The following is a 19,708-nucleotide window of genomic DNA, read 5'->3' as shown; positions in this document are numbered from 1 at the left end:
GTTGTCTCTGAGGGCATAAAAGGGCACGACGGTTCCATTTGGTGTTTGTAGTTCTCTACAATTTTGGAAATTTGTTAGTGTTTAAATGATTATATTTGTATGGGTTTAGTGGCTTTGGGGTTCATGTTTGCCTTTCATTTCATTAGGAATAATTTGGTTGGGCTCTAAGGGGCGGAGCTTTGGCCTTTTAAAAAGGGCACATAGAGCCCAAAGGGAGAGTCTGGGTTTGGGAGCTTGAGAGGTAAGTCAGATGTCCTGAATGTCAGAATCTAGGTGGAATAGCCTGTTTTCTAGCTGCCTGACTGCAGTTTTTTTCTTTTGTGTTCTGTACAGTTTTTTCTTATTTATTATTTAGTTTCATTGTAAATATCTGCTTTTATAAAACTGAAAAATGAAAATAAATGCTGCGTGGGCTTTGGAAGTTTCTCTGAGTTAACTCTGTGCTTCTTTCCTCTTTTGGCCAGCTTGGTAACAACTTCAAGGATATAATTTTGCCACAAAGTTTGCTCCTTTGCTCTTGCTCTCAGCTGGTCTGCATGCTCTCCTAGTCTTTGTTACCTTACCCAAGAGAGCAGAATACTAATAGGTGAGTAGTAAAAATATCTTAAATATTATTCATTTAATAAATGAATGACCAATTAATGTCAGCATACACTTTAAATCAAAAATATACACAAATATGGGTAACTTTGGAACATTTATTAATGTTTTTTTTCATCAGAGATATAGGTTGAGTTTATATAGAGTTTATTATACTATTTACATTTATTTATTTCCTTTCTATCTATCTATCTATGCAAAACTCCACAATATTGGCAGTGTGTTTTAATGATAAGTAGAAATAAACATTATAAAATGCTAATTCCAAGTTGATAATTCTATACGAGTTATGATGTGATTTTACTATAGCATTTTTAAATAACTGGCAGCATAAATCCCTATATTTATCAGTGTACTTTAATAGTAAGCAAAACAAAACACATTATAAAATGGTCATTTTAAATAAGTAGTATATAAAACCACCAGAGTTTAACATATAATGTATATGTGAATTATCATGGGATTCTACTGTAAACTTTTTAAGTAATTGGCAGCCAAGGTCACTAAAGCTGTCGGTGTATTAATCATTTTATTAATAATTATTAGAAAAGGAAAATTAAATATATTATAACATGTCATTTATAATAAGTAATCCATAAAACCCAGATATATCAGTTCAGTCTTTATACTACATGCTGAAAAATAATGAAGTGGTTTCACTGTAGAATCTTTAATTGTCTTTTAGTATTTTAATAATTCCTAAAGGTTAGCACATTATAAAAGCATCATTTCAAATAAGTTGTCCATAAAACCAAAGTATATGAGTTTAGAATTTACTTACTATGTATATATGATTTATAAAGTAATTTTTCTGTAGCATTTTTAAGTAATTGCCATGTGTTTTCAAGTGTATTTATATTATAAAATGGTCATTTCATAAATTGTCATAAGCATTTATATAAAAGAAATATTGCACATTGTTCTCAAAGATAATCTTATTGCACAGTGTAACAGGAAATGTAAACTTGACACCGGTGAACAATGACAAGTGCTCAAGTGATAAGGATAGTGCTCATGTGATGAGAACATTGTAAACATTGCACAGAAAAATTAGCTGCATATTTATGTAGAAGACAGAGTTCTAATAGAAGTGTTAGACAGTATATGTGTACATTCAGGAGTTTAACAGTTAAGAGTTGTGTTAGAGGGAGTTGAGTAGTCTGATGGCCTGTGGGAAGCGGCTCCTGCTATGTCTGGCAGTCTTGCACCACATGCTGCGGTAGCGTTTGCCAGAGGGCAGAAGGCTGAACAGTCCATGGGCAGGGTGGGAGGGGTCTCTGACTATCTCGCTGGCTCTGCTGAGGCAGCATAATGGGTAGAGATCTTGTATGGATGGAAGGGGGTTTCTAATGATTCTGCTGACTAATGAGTCAGCAGAGCGAAACGCATCACAATGGACAGCTCGCACCCCGGATCTGTACTGTTTGACCTGTTGCCCTCAGGAAGGCGGTACAGATGCATCAGATCAAGGACAAACAGACTTAAGTACAGTTTTTTCCCAAAAGCAATAACACTTCTCAACTCACAGATGCACTGATAGTCTATCCCCAGACTTCCATCACCACCTACATACCAGTCTGTTCCCAGACTCCATTACCAGCTACTGTGCAATACTCTGCATACGGAAATGTGCAATCATACTGTACATGTATGTACATTATACAGGAATATGTGCAATACTTAGCAATGTGCAATATTTATTGTACATACAATACAGCTGTAAATATCCCCATATTTATATCTTGTAAAAAACATAGTTTTTATTTTGTTTCTATATTTATTTCATATACATATATATACAAACGCATAGAACTGTGCACAACCCCTCCCCATTCTATTCCGTGTCATTTGTTTACATTGTGTGTTTGCACTGAGATGGAGTTGCTCTTAATCTCATTGTACTGTGTATAGTGACAATAAAGGCATTCTATTCTATTCTCTGTTGTCCTCATCATTCTCTGAATGTACATCTGGTCTGCAGCAGTGCAGTTGCCGTACCACACTGGGAGGCTGCTGGTCAGGATGTTCTCTGTAGTGCCTCTGTAGAAAGTTGTGAGGAGAGATTTGTTTTTCTCATCCATCATAGGAAGTGAAGATGCTGCTGTGCCCTCTTGATAAAAGTGGAGGCGTGTGTAGTCCATGCCACACAGCCCTGGGGAACTCCAGTGTTCACGATAATGGTTTTAGAGGTTTTCTTCCAACTCATACTGCCTGGGGCTCTGTCTGTGAGGAAGTCCAGTTGCATAGTGGGTTTGTCGATGCCTAATGGGCCGAGTTTCCTTACCAAGCTCATGGGGATTACTGTAGTCTGTGCCTGTAGTCTGTGACAGACTAGAAACCTTGCCACAAGCACCTGGGATATTTTGAGTCAGTGAAGTGACTGGATTTTCTGACCATACTTTGCTGCTCTCACACTCCTGTTCAAGTTGGCACTAGCAGATCTAAGAGTGTCTTTGTTCCCAACTTGAAGGGAGCATTATGTGCTCTCAAAGGCACATGTACCTCTCTGGTAAGCTTCTCTGGTTTGTGGTTGGTGCATATGGTGATATTCTTAGTGATGGTCACTTCCTCCACACACTTGGATATGAATCCCATAACAGACTCAGCTTACTCCCACAGATTGATGTGTTTGTTGACAGTGACAGCCTCTCTGAACACATTCCAGTCAATCCAAAAACTAGTACTGAAGTGCTCCCTTTGCCAGGTCCTCATCTGTTTCACAAATGGTCTTCTTCTGGTTAACAGTGGCATGTATGCTGGAACTAGCATAACAGAGCAATGGTCCAAGTTTCCAAGGTGGGGGTGGGGAGCTGCCTTGAATGCCTGTTTTATGTTTTTGTTAACCCAATGTAGTGTGTTTTCTCAGTGGACGTGACTTGTAGTTGCTGATGGCCTGGAGGCTCTGCCACATGCATTAGTCGCATTTCAGCAGTGTTTTGAAAATTATTGTGGATTTTCTTTGAGCCTTTAGCCTCTTTCATGTCCCGGGAAAGCATGGCTCTTGCTATCCTGAGGCTTACTTTGTCCCTTGACTTAAAAGCCTTGTCATGTGTTCTCAGCAGCATGTGCACCTCTGCAGCCATCCATGGTTTCTGTTTGGGGTGAGTTGTGATGAGTTTGGAGACAGTAACTTCATCAATGCACTTGCTGATGTAGCCAGTTACTGATTCTGTATACTCCTCCAGGTTGATGGAGTCACTGGAGGTTGCTGGTTCTCTGAACATCTCCCAGTCAGTGTGCTCAAAACAGTCCTGAAGAGCAGAGATAGCTCCTGGCAGCCAGGTTCTCACTTGATTCTGGTCTGGTTTGGCACGTCTGATGAGTGGTCTGTATGCTGGAACAGGCATCACAGAGATGTGGGCTGAGTAGCCATAGTGGGGATGGGGCTCAGCCCTGTACGTTAGCATACCGGGTTGCAAAGTCCACATACTTGTGACTCTGGCTGCAGTGTTCTGGACTAAATGAAGCTTGTTAAGGCTTTTGCTGGATCATCCAGATAGCAGGGAAATACAGTAATCTAGCCTTGAGGTAATAAATGCATGCACTAGCTTTTCTACATCCTGTAGAGACAGTGCAAAATTTCTGAATTTGTCAATATTGTGGAGATGCAGGAAAGCTATTCTAGTCATATTAATTATATGTGAATTGAATGACAGATCAAGATCTATCGTGACAAGATTTTTTTTACAGATATACCTGATGCAACTGAGAAACTTCTAAGTTTATGGGTTGATTTAGATAGAGTTGAATAGAAGAAAGTTACTTGACATCCAGTCTTTTATGTCTTGAAATAAATAATGCAGGAGTGACAGATAGTGCGTGGGTGAGTGAGTTGAAAAGTGAGTGAGTGAGTGACAGTGAGTGAGAGAAAGAAACATTGAGTGCAAGACATCTTGAGTAAAGGAGAGGATGAGTGAAAGAGAGTAAGGGAAAGGTGTAGTGAGTGACTGAGTGAAGGAAAGAGATATTGAATGAGTGAAAGTGTGAAGGGGTGATTGAGTGAGTGAAAAAGAAAGTGAACAAAAGAGACAAGAAGTTAGAGATTGAGTGAGTTAGTGAATGGTTGGTGAATTGAGCCACTGACCTTTTCTAGGGAAAGCAAATCCATTATCCATTCTCCTATTACAAATATTTATTTTCTCATATGCAGTTTTTTTTTACAATTGTCATGGTTGGCTCCTCCCACTACTCCATGTTTTTTTTCTGTTTACTTTCTGATCGACCACGTGCCCCTTTGTTTTGATCTTCCATGTGCATTTGTATTTCTGTCTAGTCCGGCCCCTCGTTTCGTGACTCTGCCCCTGATTGTTTCCACCTGTCCCTCATCATCCCTGTTGTATTTAAGCCCTGTTTGTGCCCATTGTCTTGGCTGGTCTTTGTTGTTTGATATGTTTAATTTTTTTGTATTGTTTGGTATTCGTTCCTCCGGCCTCCGTTATTTGTCCTAGTCTCTGTTTTCTGTAGTCTCTGTATTCCTGTGTTATCATGTCTGTACCTCAATCTCTCCGTGTTGGCTTCCTGAACCTGGACCTTATTGACCCTGACTATAGATTTGCCCCGAATAAATCTTGCTTGTCTTTGCACATGCATCCACCTCCTCATCACTCCTCATTACAACAATACAAAAGCAATCAGATAAATATAATAATAATAATAATAATAATAATATTAATAATAATGTAATGCTTGTAAGTAGTGACAATGTTTTCCACATTTCATTTGAAAAATAAAATTAAATAAATGTGAAGAAATTTTTTTTGAAAGTTATTTACATTTTTTCCCATGTTTCAGTGAGTTATCATACTCCACTCACAACTATCCTAAAACATGTAATTTAAGCAATGTGGGTTTTCTCTAACCACTTGACTCAGACCATGAGGAGCTTCTTAATTAGTTAATGAGTGAAATTAAGTGTGTTAGATGAGACAAAACACAGAAATGTTTGCAGTGTTGAGTCACTAGGACTGTGATAGAGAAACCCTAACTGATGCTGATTAATAAAATGTTAAATGTTTCTACATATTATTATTTATTTTTATGCCAAATACTGGTAATTTAAATTAGGCTGGTTAGTATAAATAACAGCAATAAATTAGCTACCATGTGAATATTATGCCTCAGGGATCCCCTGTAAAGGCCACGCTAATGAACAAACCACACTGCTGGTATTGCAGAAGGCTCTGCTCACAAAGAGAAGTTTTGCTGACCAAGGGGGTCAGACACAATGTCGCTGGTCGCGTCGAACATTGTAGCCTTTGCATAGTCCCACCAGGAAAACACTGCAACTTTAGATGTTTTTTTAAACACACAAACAGAATCACAATCACTTCCCCAATACAGGTAAACACACATAGGCCATCAAAATGGAAAACATAAAATGTTCCTACCAAAGTTTATATGTGTTTACTTATTATTCTGTTTGACAGAGTGGTGTGCAGTGTGTTATTTTGAATGAAAAAGCTTTATTTGAAATTGTTCAAGAGCTGTCTTTAGAGGCTGTGTTTCACATAGCATGGACAGAACATTTTCGTCCAGTGTGAGTATAAATCAAAGGCTTTGCTCTTTACGGCAACACTACTAATTCAAAATAACTAATGTAACATAGCTAATAATGGTTAAGATACATTGAACTCATTTAAACTACCAACTACTAGGTAGTAGGTAATTCATTAGGGTACAAGACTAGGTATCAGCAAGTACTAAAAAATATGCATGCATACCTGTACTCTGTCTGAAAAAAATTATATTGATGCATCCCGAATTTTCACAATGTCACAATATCATTGTGAGGTCTACCCCTTATTTTCTTTTAGTATTACTTGGAAGGAATCTTTAAATTTCTTATCTGTATCAGTATAAATCATTTTTACACTTAAGGCCATTACACGCTCTCCAACTCCGAGCTAGAATAAGACCACAAAAAGCCAGGATTTTGTCTCAGGATTATGATCAGGATGTTACACAACTAAAATGGAAATTGGTTTATTTATTATAGGGTTAGGTCAGTGAGCAGGTATTAGCAGGTATAGGCTGCATTAACTCCGGTGCTTAAAACCATTATAGTTAAACTGTGTTAAAATGATCAGCAAAGCTTTATTTTACTGCAAAGGAGAATTATTTTTACCTAAATATCTAATTCTGTTGTGTTGTCCTCTGGTGCCCAGGGCAGAAAAAGGAGAAGAGGAGGAAGAAAGGTGGCAAAAAAACAGAGGTAATATAATATGGTGAATTAACCATATGTATGTTGTACAGTAACAGTTCCCTTCAGAAAAATAGTTACTAGCTAGTGATAGTGATAGCATCAGTTACCCACTTCCCTAAACTCATTAAAGAAATTTGAAAAGACCCCCCCCCCCCATTTTCACTAAATAAGCAGGTCTTAATCCTTGTTGATTAGAGACTCTTTACAATAAGCAGAAAGTTGTTCTCTGCACTACTTTAAGTAAAAGAGTAAAATAAAAGTAAAAAGAGTAAAATATTTTTTTGTGCAACACCTTTATATTTATTTATTGTTATACGGTTATATTTATAATTCATTTACTTTTTATTTGTTTCTTTAATACTGATTTTACTGTTTTACTGTTGTTTTCGTTCTAAAATTAAAAAAAAAACCTCAAAAACATAAAGCTTTGCAGTGTCTGTGTGAGTGTATTGAGTGATTGATGATGCAGGGGGCACCAACCAAAATCTTGCCTAGGCCACCACATTGGTCAGGGCCGGCTCTGCTCTCGACCACTACAGTCATTTTAGGAGTGAAATGATGATACTAAATGCTGATGACAAATGATTTTTTTTCTCTGGAGTCACAGCATCTTGTTTTCAGATCAGGAGTTACATGATGCAGACCAGCCCAACTCTATATACACACACGGAAAGTGGATAGCCAACTTTGTTGACACAATTTCAAAACGTGATTATATCCAGCCATGTCATTAGGCTACTCCCAATAGCAGTGCAGTTGTTACCCTATATTCCAAGAACATGTAGTTTGTCTGAATGTTTTTGTTATATGTGTGAGTGTACATATTAATAACCAGCCCAAAACTCTACCAGCCCTTTGGGAATTTTATCAGTTCTCCCAATTGCTCAATCCAGCATTGATTCACAGTAAAATAATTATTAGTTTTACTTCTGGCAAGTGCTACATAGCATTAGTCATTATTACATGTTGACTTTCTTTCTAGGATAGTAAATGCTGATCTGTGAATTTGTCTTTTACTCCCTGCTTTATTGATTCTGTTTCCAAACAGGCAACCTCAGCCCTCTGCTCCGGTTATGTGTTAAGTGGCTACGGTGATGTGATGAGCACAGATTTGAGGGCAGACAATGAATGTGTTGGTGCCATCTGCTGGCTTTGTGCCCTGCTTAGTGCAAGCCTGTGGGTGCAGGTGTGTGCGGGGTGCCCAGAGGGTTGTAAATGTGCCTGGGAGAGCAAGACAGTGCTATGTGTTTCTGCAGGCCTGCTGGAAGTCCCTCGGGATCTACCTTTGGAGACAGTCTCACTCCACCTGGACCATAATTTTATAAATAGCATTCCAGAGGATGCCTTCCAAGATTTACTGCATCTGCAAGCCCTTCACTTATCTCACAATAAAATTGACTCACTTGCATCTGGAGCATTGCGCCACCTGAGTACTGAACTCCGACTCCTTGACCTCTCATACAATCAGTTGAGGTATGCCAGGCAAGAAGAATTTGGTGTCACTCGAGCAAAAACCAGACTCTATCACAATCCTTGGCATTGTGATTGCAGCCTGCAGCAACTAATTGAGAGCCTCAACTTGGAGCCTGAGACAGTGCATGAGATTGTGTGTAAAAGCTCAGCTCGGGGGACCAACGAGGGCAGCCGTTGGGAGGAGGCAGGACCAGTGACTGGTCACGTGGGTCAACCTCTAGTCAAATTACTGGACTCTGGAGTGAATTTCTGCAGTCTGCAACGCAGGACTATTGATGTGGCCATGCTGATCATCATGTTTGTGTGGTTCTTCATGGTCATCGGATACGTGGTGTACTATGTAAGACACAATCAGGCACAGAACACGAGACACAAAGCATCCTTCCCCAGCACACAAATCTACCACAGAAACCTACATTTTATGAATGGTAACGAATTTGCATGTCCGAAGGATGCAATGTGTATATCTGATAGCGTATAAGTTAATATTCTGGATATACAGAAGGGTTTTCACAGTTCCAGTTCTCTATGTATCAGGAAACAATCAAGAATCAAGAGTTCATGCCAAAGATTTGACCTTGATTCCACAAGGTGACATTCAACCATATGCACAAGGATTGTGAGATATTCTGTCCAGGCAATCTGTATGAAAAATATATCCTTCCACAACACACATGAATAGTCCAGCCAGTGGGTTCACAAGTCACCCCTGGGCGCAAATACAGAGCTTTTAGTCAAAGTCCCCCTTAATCTGAGACACAAATCGCCAGGGTGCAGGGAGCTTGTTGGGGGGGCTTGTTAGCTGATGTACTGTAAAATTAGGGGCTAACTATAGGGCCTACTATAAAGGTACTGTAAAATTAGGGGCTAACTAATTACAGTAAGTAGCTCAGTAAATTATATACATTCATAACTGGCTAATTTGTGCCTTTCTGATGAATGGATGCTCATTTGGGGATCCACACAGTCACAAATTCTCTAATCCGCTTATCCTTCTGGGTCATGGGGGTGCTGGGGCCTCTCAGCAGTCATTTGGGGAGCTAATAATTTGCTATTGAAATTACAGATAATCTTCTCAATCCAGGGGTGTGTCCTATGGTGCAGTTTTTCTTGCTTACCCAGCCAACTTCAAGCTTAATTTGATCTATCCCTGGTAGCAGTGATGACAGCATTGTTTTTCACTATTATAAATGTTTCAATTTCTATATATTTAGGATTTCTCTGTTTATATATCCAAATTTATATTCTGAGGCTGTGATTAATCTTTTCCTCTTCAGCAGCTCATTTCATACAGTTGCCTGTTCTGTATAAACATCAAGGTTTTATGTGCATGCTGCACAAAGATTAATCATAGCATGAGAATATAAACTTGGATTAACAGGAAAAGTTGTATTTGCTGTATTTAAAGCATGAATGTATGAGAAAAAGCACTAGCTAGGTGGATAATAGATAGCTATCTGAACAGGTAACTGACAGATGTGGCTTGTGGTAGCGTTGCAGATGATTGCAGATTTCATGACCTAATAAACATGGAACTACAGGCATTTTTAAGTCTTGGGAGTACAGAATTTACTTCTGAAGCTATGATTATATCTTAAATTACAGTAAATTACAGAGTTAGTTCCTTCTTAAAAGCAGACAGAAGCTAGAATTATAGTGACTGACACCTAGGACAGGGGTGTCAAACTCAACCACTAAATGGGCCATATTAAAAAATCTCAACAAATCCATGGGCCAGAGTTAAAAAATGTTTTTATTTTATTTTTAATTAATGTTGTGTTATAACCCAAACTGGCCATTGTTTATTCAAAATATGCAAAAACCTTCAGCAGTAAAATATAGACCTTGAAATATTACACAAATAATTGAAAAATTCAAAATTGAAATGTCCCCAGAAGCTAGGTCTTTTAAACCTATTTATTTGCTTGAATTGTGTAAAATTGAGGTGTAACCTCAATACATCATTCGCCTCATGCATCATTGTTGGGGTAGGAGAGTGCACATTATATTGCAAAGCATGTTGGAAACTGTAGTATAGTGCATTGTGAAATGGGCAAATATTAATATAAAATTACAAAATACTGCTGCAGGCCAGATAGGTTTGTGTGCCCATGGGCCTTGTGTTTGACACATGGTATATAAGCATGCAGTGTGTTTGTGTTGATGCTGCAAATTGTGTGTTAAGTGTATGTTTGTCTAGAATTATGGATATATGAAGGGTTAACTAAAGTGTACATAATAAAAATTTAAGCTGCAGTGTACTGACTGTACAGTGTACACTAAGGTGAAGTGCAGTAATATTTCCCTTACTGGTGTGTGCATCCTTTATACTTTTGTTTTGCACAGTAGTCTGGCTACTAGAGTTGAAAAATAGCTTAAAGAGACTGTAAAAGTGCTTGAGCCCTATAAGTCTGAACAGCAGAAGGAAGTGAGGTGTGGTTCCCTCTACAGGTATCCTTGAGGACAGGAGGCTGCTTCCTTTTTGAAAGCTGTAAGGACTGCTGGAACGTAGAGTTAGCAAGCAGCCATAAGGTGTTGTTTGATTAATGAACCACTAATAAGGCTGGGATTGACACCAGGGATACATGCATCAATGCTGACCAGAGTAATAATTGAAAAATAAGCTATGGAATCATTGATTTGGATTTTGGGGGTTCTATAGGGTGAATAATCAGTTTTGATGTGGTTGTAATATTAAGGTCAAGTGAAAAAAAAGCACAGTAAGGGGTTGGACTAATAAACAAATTTATGAAAAGTAATATGTAGAATTTCAACTCCTGATCTGGAAACTTGCCATAGCAATTCAGTTGCTTTATTAACCCTGTTAGCTGAAAGAGGACATAAGGCGTCACTGAAAAAGTTGCAGCAGAGCTAGGTATATCTCAAAGGACTAAAGTGTTAACAAAATCTAGAGACTCTATTAAAATATAGCAGCAGTTTACTTGATGTATGAGAAGGCTTCTGCAATTTCAACAGGGTACCGTATTGAATTTTAGCACATTACAAACTGATTAACCTGATTTGATCCCCAAGATACTAATTAACTATCAGAGGTTTTTAGAATACCCAGATGTCACCCTTACTGTATGTAAAACCAAAAATCCAGCTGATTTGTTGTCCCTTTCTGATGATAGGAAAAAAGCATGGTTGTGTGATTCAATCAGAAAAATATAGGAAGCTCAGATCAGACTGCTACCGCATTAGCTAAGGCAGACTGAATACTCCTTGTAGATGGATCTTGTTACAAAGATGGTCAAACACTAATCAGCTAAAAAGGCTGCTATGGCCTCAATATGGAGCTTCATAGTTCTGCATGAAATTGATATAGAAGATAAAATATGAAGATTTAAAAGTAGTACAAAGTGAAGCTAATCAAGCAGAACAAAATCTTTGGGGGAAAAAGAAGGGCTTCCAATGACCACTATGCTCTATGGAGAAAGTATGAGGGTTTTAGTTTCTATTTTTTTTACTTTCTTTTTAGATGCCCATGGGCAAGTTATGCTTATGGGGAGGACATTGACATTCTCACAGACTGCATAACTGACTTCAAAACAGTTTAGCCATCAAGACTCTTCAGTATTTCTCCAAAAACAAACCATGGATTAACCCTGGCATAAATGTTCTACTGAAGGTGGAAAGGAGGGCCTTTAGATGACAAGGAGGAACTGAAAGCTGTGAAGGGGAAACTGAAGAAAAATCAGGGAGGGAAAAAACAGCTACATCTAAAACATCTAAAAGCCTAAAGACAATCTCCAGGCACAAGAAACTCTAACCCAAGATGTAGAAGACCAAAAGTGGGTGAACGATCTTAATCTGTTTTTCCAAATATTTGATCACTCACCTCCCCCTAAACCCCTGGTCCCTGGTGCACCCCTCCCTCCTTTGGACTCTCATGGCACTGCCCTGTCCCCTCTCCCAAAATTGCCCCCCTTGACACAACTCTCACCCCACAGCCACTCATCACTGGTCTCTTTGCTGTCATCTCAAGCCCCCTACCTGCACACTCCAGCACCCAGCCTCCCTGCTCCAATCTGTGCCCAGGTGAGAAAGAAGCTTAGAAAGATCAAAGTGAGGAAATCTGCGGGTCCGGATGGCACCAGCGCCTGATGCCTGACAGTCCTGTGCAGATCAGCTTTGTGGGACAGTTGAACACATTCTGGATTCTGGACTCTCATCCAACTGACAACAGTATGTGAGGGCATAAGACTCTGTTTCTGCCATAGTGTTCAACAGCACAGAGGCCCTGAGGGGACAGTCCTGACACCATTCCTTTTCACTCTGTACGACTTCATTGACGCTAACCAAACTGTCAACCGCAGAAGATGACTCAGCAAGCATCGAACTCATTACAGACAAAGACAACAGAACGTACAGAGAACGGACCCAGGACTTGTGGACTGGTGTCTGAATAACCACCTCCTGATCAATGCAGGGAAGGCCAAAGAGATGGAGGTGGGTGCAGTCATTCCCTCCACAAGTGAACTACCAGGGAAGACAATACTCTTATAAATATTTCACCTCAACGATAGACTGGACTGTCATACAAGTGCACTTTATAGGAAAGGCCAGAGCAGTCTCTAACTGCTTAGGAGACTCAGGTTGTTGGAGTGCAGGCACACTCCTAAGGACCTTCTTCGACACAGTTATGGCATCAGCCATCTTTTATGGAGTGGTCTGCTGGGATATAAGCATCTCAATTGCAGACAGGAAGAGACTTAACAGACTTATTAAGAGGGCCAGCTCTGTCCTGGGAAGCCCCCTAGTGCAGGCAGTGGGAGACGCTAGTGGCAGACGGAAGGATGCTAGCCAGACTACCATCCATGCTGGAGAATAGCTGAAACACTGGGCAGCTCCTTCAGTGACAGGCTGCTTCACCCTAAGTGTGTGAAGCAGCGCTATTGGAGGCCCTTCCCTCCTAGTGCTGTTAGACTGTATGACCAGCACTGCTCCCAGTAGAACCACCAACAGTAGATATCACACACCTATAACACATAAACTGTGGAGTTCATCACCATTTCCTGTGCTCAATATAACTCCATGTGAAATATTTTAAAAATATATCTACAGTGTATAGATTTTTAAAACACCCACACTATCGGCTCTGGAACCAAACTCCTGGAACGGGGTTGGTCCCTCTCCTATTCAGGGGTTGCACAGGATGAGAGGCACCGGGCAGGTGTGGGGTTACTCACGAGTCCCTGGCTGGCGGCCGTACAGTTGGAATTTGTCCCGGTGCACGAGAGGGTCGCTTCAATGTGAATTAAAATCAGAGAAAGGAAAACTCTGACTGTTGTGTGCGCTTATGCACCAAACAACAGGTCAGAGTATTTGGCCTTCTTGGGCGGGGTTCTGGAAACAGTCCCCCCTACAGACTTCATTGTCTTACTGGGAGACTTCAATGCTCATGTTGGCAATGACTGGGAGACCTGGAGAGGCATGGTTAGGAAGAACGGCCTGCCTGATCTAAACCCGAATGGTGAATTGTTATTAGACTTTTGTGCTAGTCATTGATTGTCCAAAACAAACACCAAGTTCAAACACAAGGATGTTCATAAGTGTACATGGTACCAGAGCTCCTTGGATCAGAGGTCGATGATTGACTTTGTTGTCGTTTCATCTCACTTGGGACCATATTTTCTGGACACTCGGGTGAAGAGAGGTGCTGAGCTGTCAACTGATTACCATCTGGTGGTGAGATGGATAAGATCTCAGGGAAGACTAATGGTCAGACCCGGTAGGCCAAAGTGATTAGTGAGGGCGTGCTGGGAATGACTGTTGGAGGTCTCTGTTCAGAATTATTTTAACTCCCACCTCCGGGAGAGCTTTTCTCATGTCCCGGGGGAGGTAGGGGACATGGAGTCTGAATGGACCTTGTTCAAAACCTCCATTGTGGAAGCTGCCAGGTGTAGCTGTGACCAAAAGCTTGTGAGTGCCTGTCAGGGCGGTAACCCAAGAGCCCCCTGGTGGACACTAGTGGTGAGGGAGGCTATCAAACTGAAGAAAGAGGTCTTTAGTGACTGGAAGGCCCGAAGGACTCTCAACTCAGAAGATAAGTACCGACAGGCAAAAAAGGTGGCAGCAGCAACAGTGGCAGAAGAAAAATCCAGGGCATGGGAAGAGTTTGGTGAAGCCATGGAAAAAGACTTTCAGTTGGCTTCAAGGAGGTTTTGGACAACTTTCAGGAGTGGTCGAGGTGGCTGCGTCCAAGCTATATTCGGCAAGGGTGGAGAAACTCTGACTTCAAATGAGGATATTGTCGGTCAGTGGAAGGAGCACTTTGAAGAATTTCTTAATCCAGGGCCAGAGGCTTCTGGTGTGTCAAACTCCATTTCCCTGGTGGCGGTCACTGAGGTAATTGGCAAGCTCTTCAGTGGCAAGGCACAGAGGGTGGATGAGATTTGTCTGGACATGCATAAGGTTCTGGATCTTGTGGGGCTGTCGTGGCTGACATGCCTCTGCAATATTGCATGGTAGTGGTCCCTATTTTTTAGAAAGGAGACTGGAGGGTGTGTGCCAACTATCGCTCAGCCTCCCTGGGAAAGTCTATGCCAAGGTGCTGAAAAGGAGACTTTGACCGTTAGTAGAAACTCAGATTGAGGAGGAACAAGGTGCATTCCGTCCCGGCCACGGAACAATGGACCAGCTTTACACCTTCTCACAGATTGCTGATGAGGCATGGGAGTATGAGTATGAGGAGTGAGAGCTGTGTACATATACTCTGCATTAAGTCAGACCTTTTCAGTGTTAGCATTGGACTCCGCCAGGGTTGTGCCCTGCCTCCACTCCTGTTCATGATATTCATGGACAGGGTGTCAAGATGTAGCCGGGGTCAGGAGAGCATTACTTATGGAGGCCAGAGGGTGGCGTCTCTGCTATTTGCACTGTTGTTCTTTTGGCTGGATAACATGGATGCCTCCAGCGTGGCATCCATGTGAAGCAGTTGGTATGTGGATCAGCACCTTCAAGTCTGAGTCAAAGATGGCATGCCCACTCAAGGTAAGGTGAAAGAACTTGACCCAGGAGGAGGAGTTTAAGTATCTTGGGGTCTTGTTCACGTCTGATGGGAAGAGGGATCGTGATATTGGCCACAGGCTGGCACAGGCGGCAGCAGTAATCCAGGCACTGTACCGGACTGTAGAGGTGAAGAGGGAGCTGAACCAGAAGGCGAAGCTTTCTGTTTACCAGTAGGTCTACATCCCGTCCCTCACCTATGGTCAAGAGCTGTAGGTGATGACTGAAAGAATGAGATCCCGAATACAAGTGGCGGAAATGAGTTTTCTTCGCATGGTGGCGGGCTACACTCTATTTGATGAGGTGAGGAGCTCGGCCATCCTGGAGGAACTCGGAGTAGAGCCGCTACTCTTCCGCATTGAGAGGAGCCAGCTGAAGTGGTTCGGGCATCTGATCCGGATGCTCCCTGGACGCTTCCCGGTGGGGGTGTACCAGGCACGGCCTACTGGGATAAGACCCAGAGGTCATCCTAGGACCTGCTGTGGGGATTACATCTCCAAGCAAGTTGGCATGGGAACGGCTGGGGGGTCCCCAGGGATAAGCAGGAGGAAGTTGCGGGGACAGGGTCGTCTGGGATGCTCTCCCAACTGCTACCACGACCCTACTGGACTAAGTGGCTAACGACAATGATAATGATGATGATGAATAGATTTTTTTGCTTCTCTAATTGGTAACACCTCACCATTTCCATGTGTAATAGGGCTGGAACAAATGGCTAATCTGATAGTCGACAGGCAATCGATTATTGAAAACGAATAATTGATTATTTGGATTATGAATCACTACATTACTAAATTACTTTTATGTAGCTATTTATTTTTAAATTTAGCTTGAGGTTGTGTTATGCATTTGCTAACTAACATTGAACATAATAAAGATGAATAACATTCAAGAATTCACTGTTTTAATTAACTTTCGTGATAATACAAAAGACAAAAAAGTAAAACAATTTTTTTCTGTAAAAAACAAGGGTGTGTAAAGCAGCAGCAATTAACTACAATAAAACTAAATCAGTTTTCCTTTACTCAAGTAAATAAAAAAGCCAATCTGAATATAAATGTTACAAATTTAGCAGTACAGTCCATGTTCTGTCTCCATTAGCTGCAACCAAATTTCACAATCACAGGTCTTTAGTCAAACAGAGGAAAGTCTGTGGCTCTCTGTCCTCCTGTAAGAGGCTCGCTCTCCTCTGAGAGCAGATATTCCCTGCTGTAGAGGGGGTGCGTTCTGATGAAACTGATGGGAAAGTGGAGAATGTTTGTGGAAAACTTGTTCTCTTTATAGAGTTATATTTGAACGATTTTGTGAAACTTTTTCTAGCTGCCCTTTATAATTGCGGAGAACTACCTCCTGTGAGCGAGTGGAACCAAACATTTGCGATGAACAGAAACCTGTCTGTAAATGCTCTTCCATGTCTTGCTTCTCTGTTCCATTACCGATTCCAGAGAACATTTACAAATGTTACAGTTCGGCTCAGAACATGAAGCAGGACGGAATTTAACATTAACGTTAACAAACTAACTTGTTAGCACAACTACCGCCACATCCGAAACCACACATTACACTAATGAGTGCACCTCTAATGGTATATGCACTGTTTTTACACACTATTTAGTGTGCTAGTATGCGGTAATCCTACCAAGATTAATCTTCATCCACTGAGTTTCCTCTTCAGATGCTCCAGTATGGAGGATGTGCTCATGTGCCAGCTAAGGTCGGCTTAATAAATAGCACAACTAAAACCTTTTTCTGAGTTTAGTTCCACGCTTTTGAAGATATTGTTCTTGAGGTAGTCATTGTGCTGTGGTTAACTCTCCAGTTCAAGAAAGACGTGAAATGACGTCATCAAATAATTATCTAATTAACTAATAGTCCTATAAGTCTATAAAATAACAAGTAACGAACTGTATAAACTGTAATTAATACTGTTAATTCTTGTATAAGGAATTAACAAGGTTAATTACTTGCTTGTAAATTCTCTTTTTGTTACTTCTGAATGAGCACACCTATGCCTGAGGGGCCATTTCAACATTTAACCATGGATTTTCTGCACGTGATTAAGCCTGTAAGGGGAAAGGACACATGTTGGTGGCTGAAGATAGTTTTAAAGAATAAACTGCTAAAAATATGCATGAGCACAGGGCTTAACTGGGTAGATGCTTCTTTTAATGGTTTAATGGCTTCTTTTAATGGTTTACAGAGGAAGTGCACATAGAATTTTAAAGCTTACGCTGCATGAAAAAGACAGGGAAAACATACAAACACGACCCAGGTGGGACCTTGATCGCCTGTCTAGGGAATCAAACCCAGGCACTTCTTGCTATGAGGACACAATACTGCCAACTGCACCACACCTCTGATAGACATGTTAAGCTGCAAGTAAATCATAATTAAAAAAGCAAAAAAAAAAAGCATTCCAAAAAAATTCTAATTCACAGGGGAGCAACAAGGTGGAGAAATGTGCAGAAAAGAATTGTAACCATTCTTTAAGAGTTGTGTGGAAGCACGCTGTCCTAAAAAAATAGCAGTGCCAAGCCAGCTATATGTAACCTCAAGCAAAGCCTTCCAGCATGTGGAGCTGAATGATAACAATAATTGGATCTATCAAAATAGGTGAATATGAAGGATACTCTTCAAACTGGCCAATACTGTTTTCATAAAGAGCATCCAACTCTGTTTGGTCCTTATTAAGTAGGTAGAATATTTCAGTAAAAGGGAATGGCAAACTAAAGTAGGTGAAGTTCAAAATTGTTCTGTGTCTGAAGTGAGAGAGGTCTCATTGCAGCCCTCAGATTTTAATAAATCTAGGGGATACAGGAAAAAATTAACAGTACAATATCAGAACCCTGTCAGTGTCAAACACAAGCTGTAGTGATCAGCATTAGTGGTGTGAAGAAAAAAGATTGAGACCTAGTCTCACATGCGGATGGTCAGGAAGATGTGCAAGAGTGCAAGCAGTCATGAAACTGGTTAAGCCCCCAGGTGATTGTAATGCCATATGACAAAGGAGTACATGGAACCTCCAGAAAGCAACCTAGGGGAATACCAACTGAATTTAAAGCTAGAAATGAAATTGTTTCTGGGCTTGAGTCTATTTTATCTGGAGAACACCTCATTTGAACGAAGAGTGGATTGATTACCCTTACTATAATCAGCAAAGATTGATCAATTACACTGATGTGCCTTAACACTCTTAGGAGAACAACTTAAATCCACAAGCATGATGGCTTGGCAAAACTGACACAGATTAGACTGGTTATTGGCAGAAAAACGAGGGGTATGTGTGTTATTTGGTGACCAATGTACATTTATTTCAACTAATACTGAGGCCAAGAAAAATCTAAAAAATCTCAGACAAGAGGTTCAGATAATGCAGGATTTGCACATGATGCGTTTTTGGGTTCAGATTTGAACTTAAATGGTATGGGGTGATGCTCTAGCAAAAGTATGGATGGTTGTTGCTGAATGTCTAACCCCCAACTGCTGTTAGTAAAGTATATGAGGTAAGAAGCCAGGATTTTTTAACCATGTAATTATGAACTTTCAAACATCTGATATGAAATGATAGTAGTTTTTGGCCATTATATCACTATGTAATAGGGCCTATTCAGTTATGTATGAAAATTTATCTTCTGGATAGAGCACCAGCCTTCCTGAACTCCTCTGCATTAAGTGGGTTTTCGTACTCTGCAGACCTATCTTTCCCAAACTATGAAAATAAAGGGATTAAAGTACTTTGCTACCATACTGTATCTAATTTTCTCTGAGGTATATAAAAAAACTTATCTGAATACTTGTCCATGAGGCATTTCAAGAATTTATGATTTTTTGTTTCCAACTAAAACTTCACAATAAAATAAGAGTTTACACAATACTTGCAGAATTTAAATTCAAGAAGCGCAATGATTATGTAAATAAAAATGAACTGAAAATAACAAACTCACAGAAGCCTGGAGGGATCTCCACTACATGTCTATAAGCTAATTAGACCAGGACTGTTCAGCTCCTTCTGTAACTGGGTATTGGACTTTGACAGTGAGGATCAACAATAGAAATTCAACCACGCTGCCTATAAGCATGACAATTCCACAATGGTACTGCCTCAGCCACCTGTTACATAGGTTATTCACCCTTGGCTGAATATTCAAGCACAATAACAAGGGCATTGTAAAGTTTGTTGATGTCACTATTGTGATGGGACACATAAGAAATAGTGCTGAGACTGTCTACAGTAAGGGAAATACATACTCTCTCTGGTCCCAAAACAACAACCTTGCCTTTAATGTTAACAAGATCACAGAGTTCAGTGTGGAAAAACAGAGGCAATCACATTTCCATTAGCACCAATGGCTGACACAGGACAATTGTCAGCAATTTCAAATTCCTGGCCGTGCAGCTCCCTCCCCTGGATATAACATCAGC

At 40.5% G+C, this 19,708-nt stretch overlaps 1 protein-coding gene across 2 annotated transcripts; it reads left to right on the top strand.

Moving 5' to 3' along the window:
• The first annotated feature begins 218 nt into the window (after nucleotides 1–218).
• LOC108440342 (leucine-rich repeat-containing protein 3-like) lies at nucleotides 219–10,584 on the top strand. 2 transcript variants are annotated; one of them, XM_017719156.2, is made up of 4 exons: nucleotides 219–241; nucleotides 465–586; nucleotides 6,765–6,811; nucleotides 7,851–10,584. In XM_017719156.2, exon 4 carries the CDS (start codon nucleotides 7,902–7,904, stop codon nucleotides 8,754–8,756), a length of 855 nt encoding a protein of 284 aa, XP_017574645.1. In that variant the 5' UTR covers nucleotides 219–241; nucleotides 465–586; nucleotides 6,765–6,811; nucleotides 7,851–7,901; the 3' UTR covers nucleotides 8,757–10,584. The 2 variants fall into 2 exon arrangements, with proteins under 2 accessions (XP_017574645.1, XP_017574646.1); XM_017719157.2 differs by lacking the exon at nucleotides 6,765–6,811.
• Nucleotides 10,585–19,708: the final 9,124 nt, after the last annotated feature.

This window comes from Pygocentrus nattereri, chromosome 21 (genome assembly GCF_015220715.1).
Source record: "Pygocentrus nattereri isolate fPygNat1 chromosome 21, fPygNat1.pri, whole genome shotgun sequence".
NCBI classification, from domain to species: Eukaryota; Metazoa; Chordata; class Actinopteri; order Characiformes; family Serrasalmidae; genus Pygocentrus; species Pygocentrus nattereri.
Note: the sequence above shows the minus strand (reverse complement) of the source record. Positions and strands in the feature narration are given on the sequence as shown.

What these genes read in the sequence shown, in the direction of transcription:
- LOC108440342 (XM_017719157.2), top strand. Translation starts at nt 7,902, where the DNA reads ATGAGCACAGATTTGAGGGCAGACAATGAATGTGTTGGTGCCATCTGC.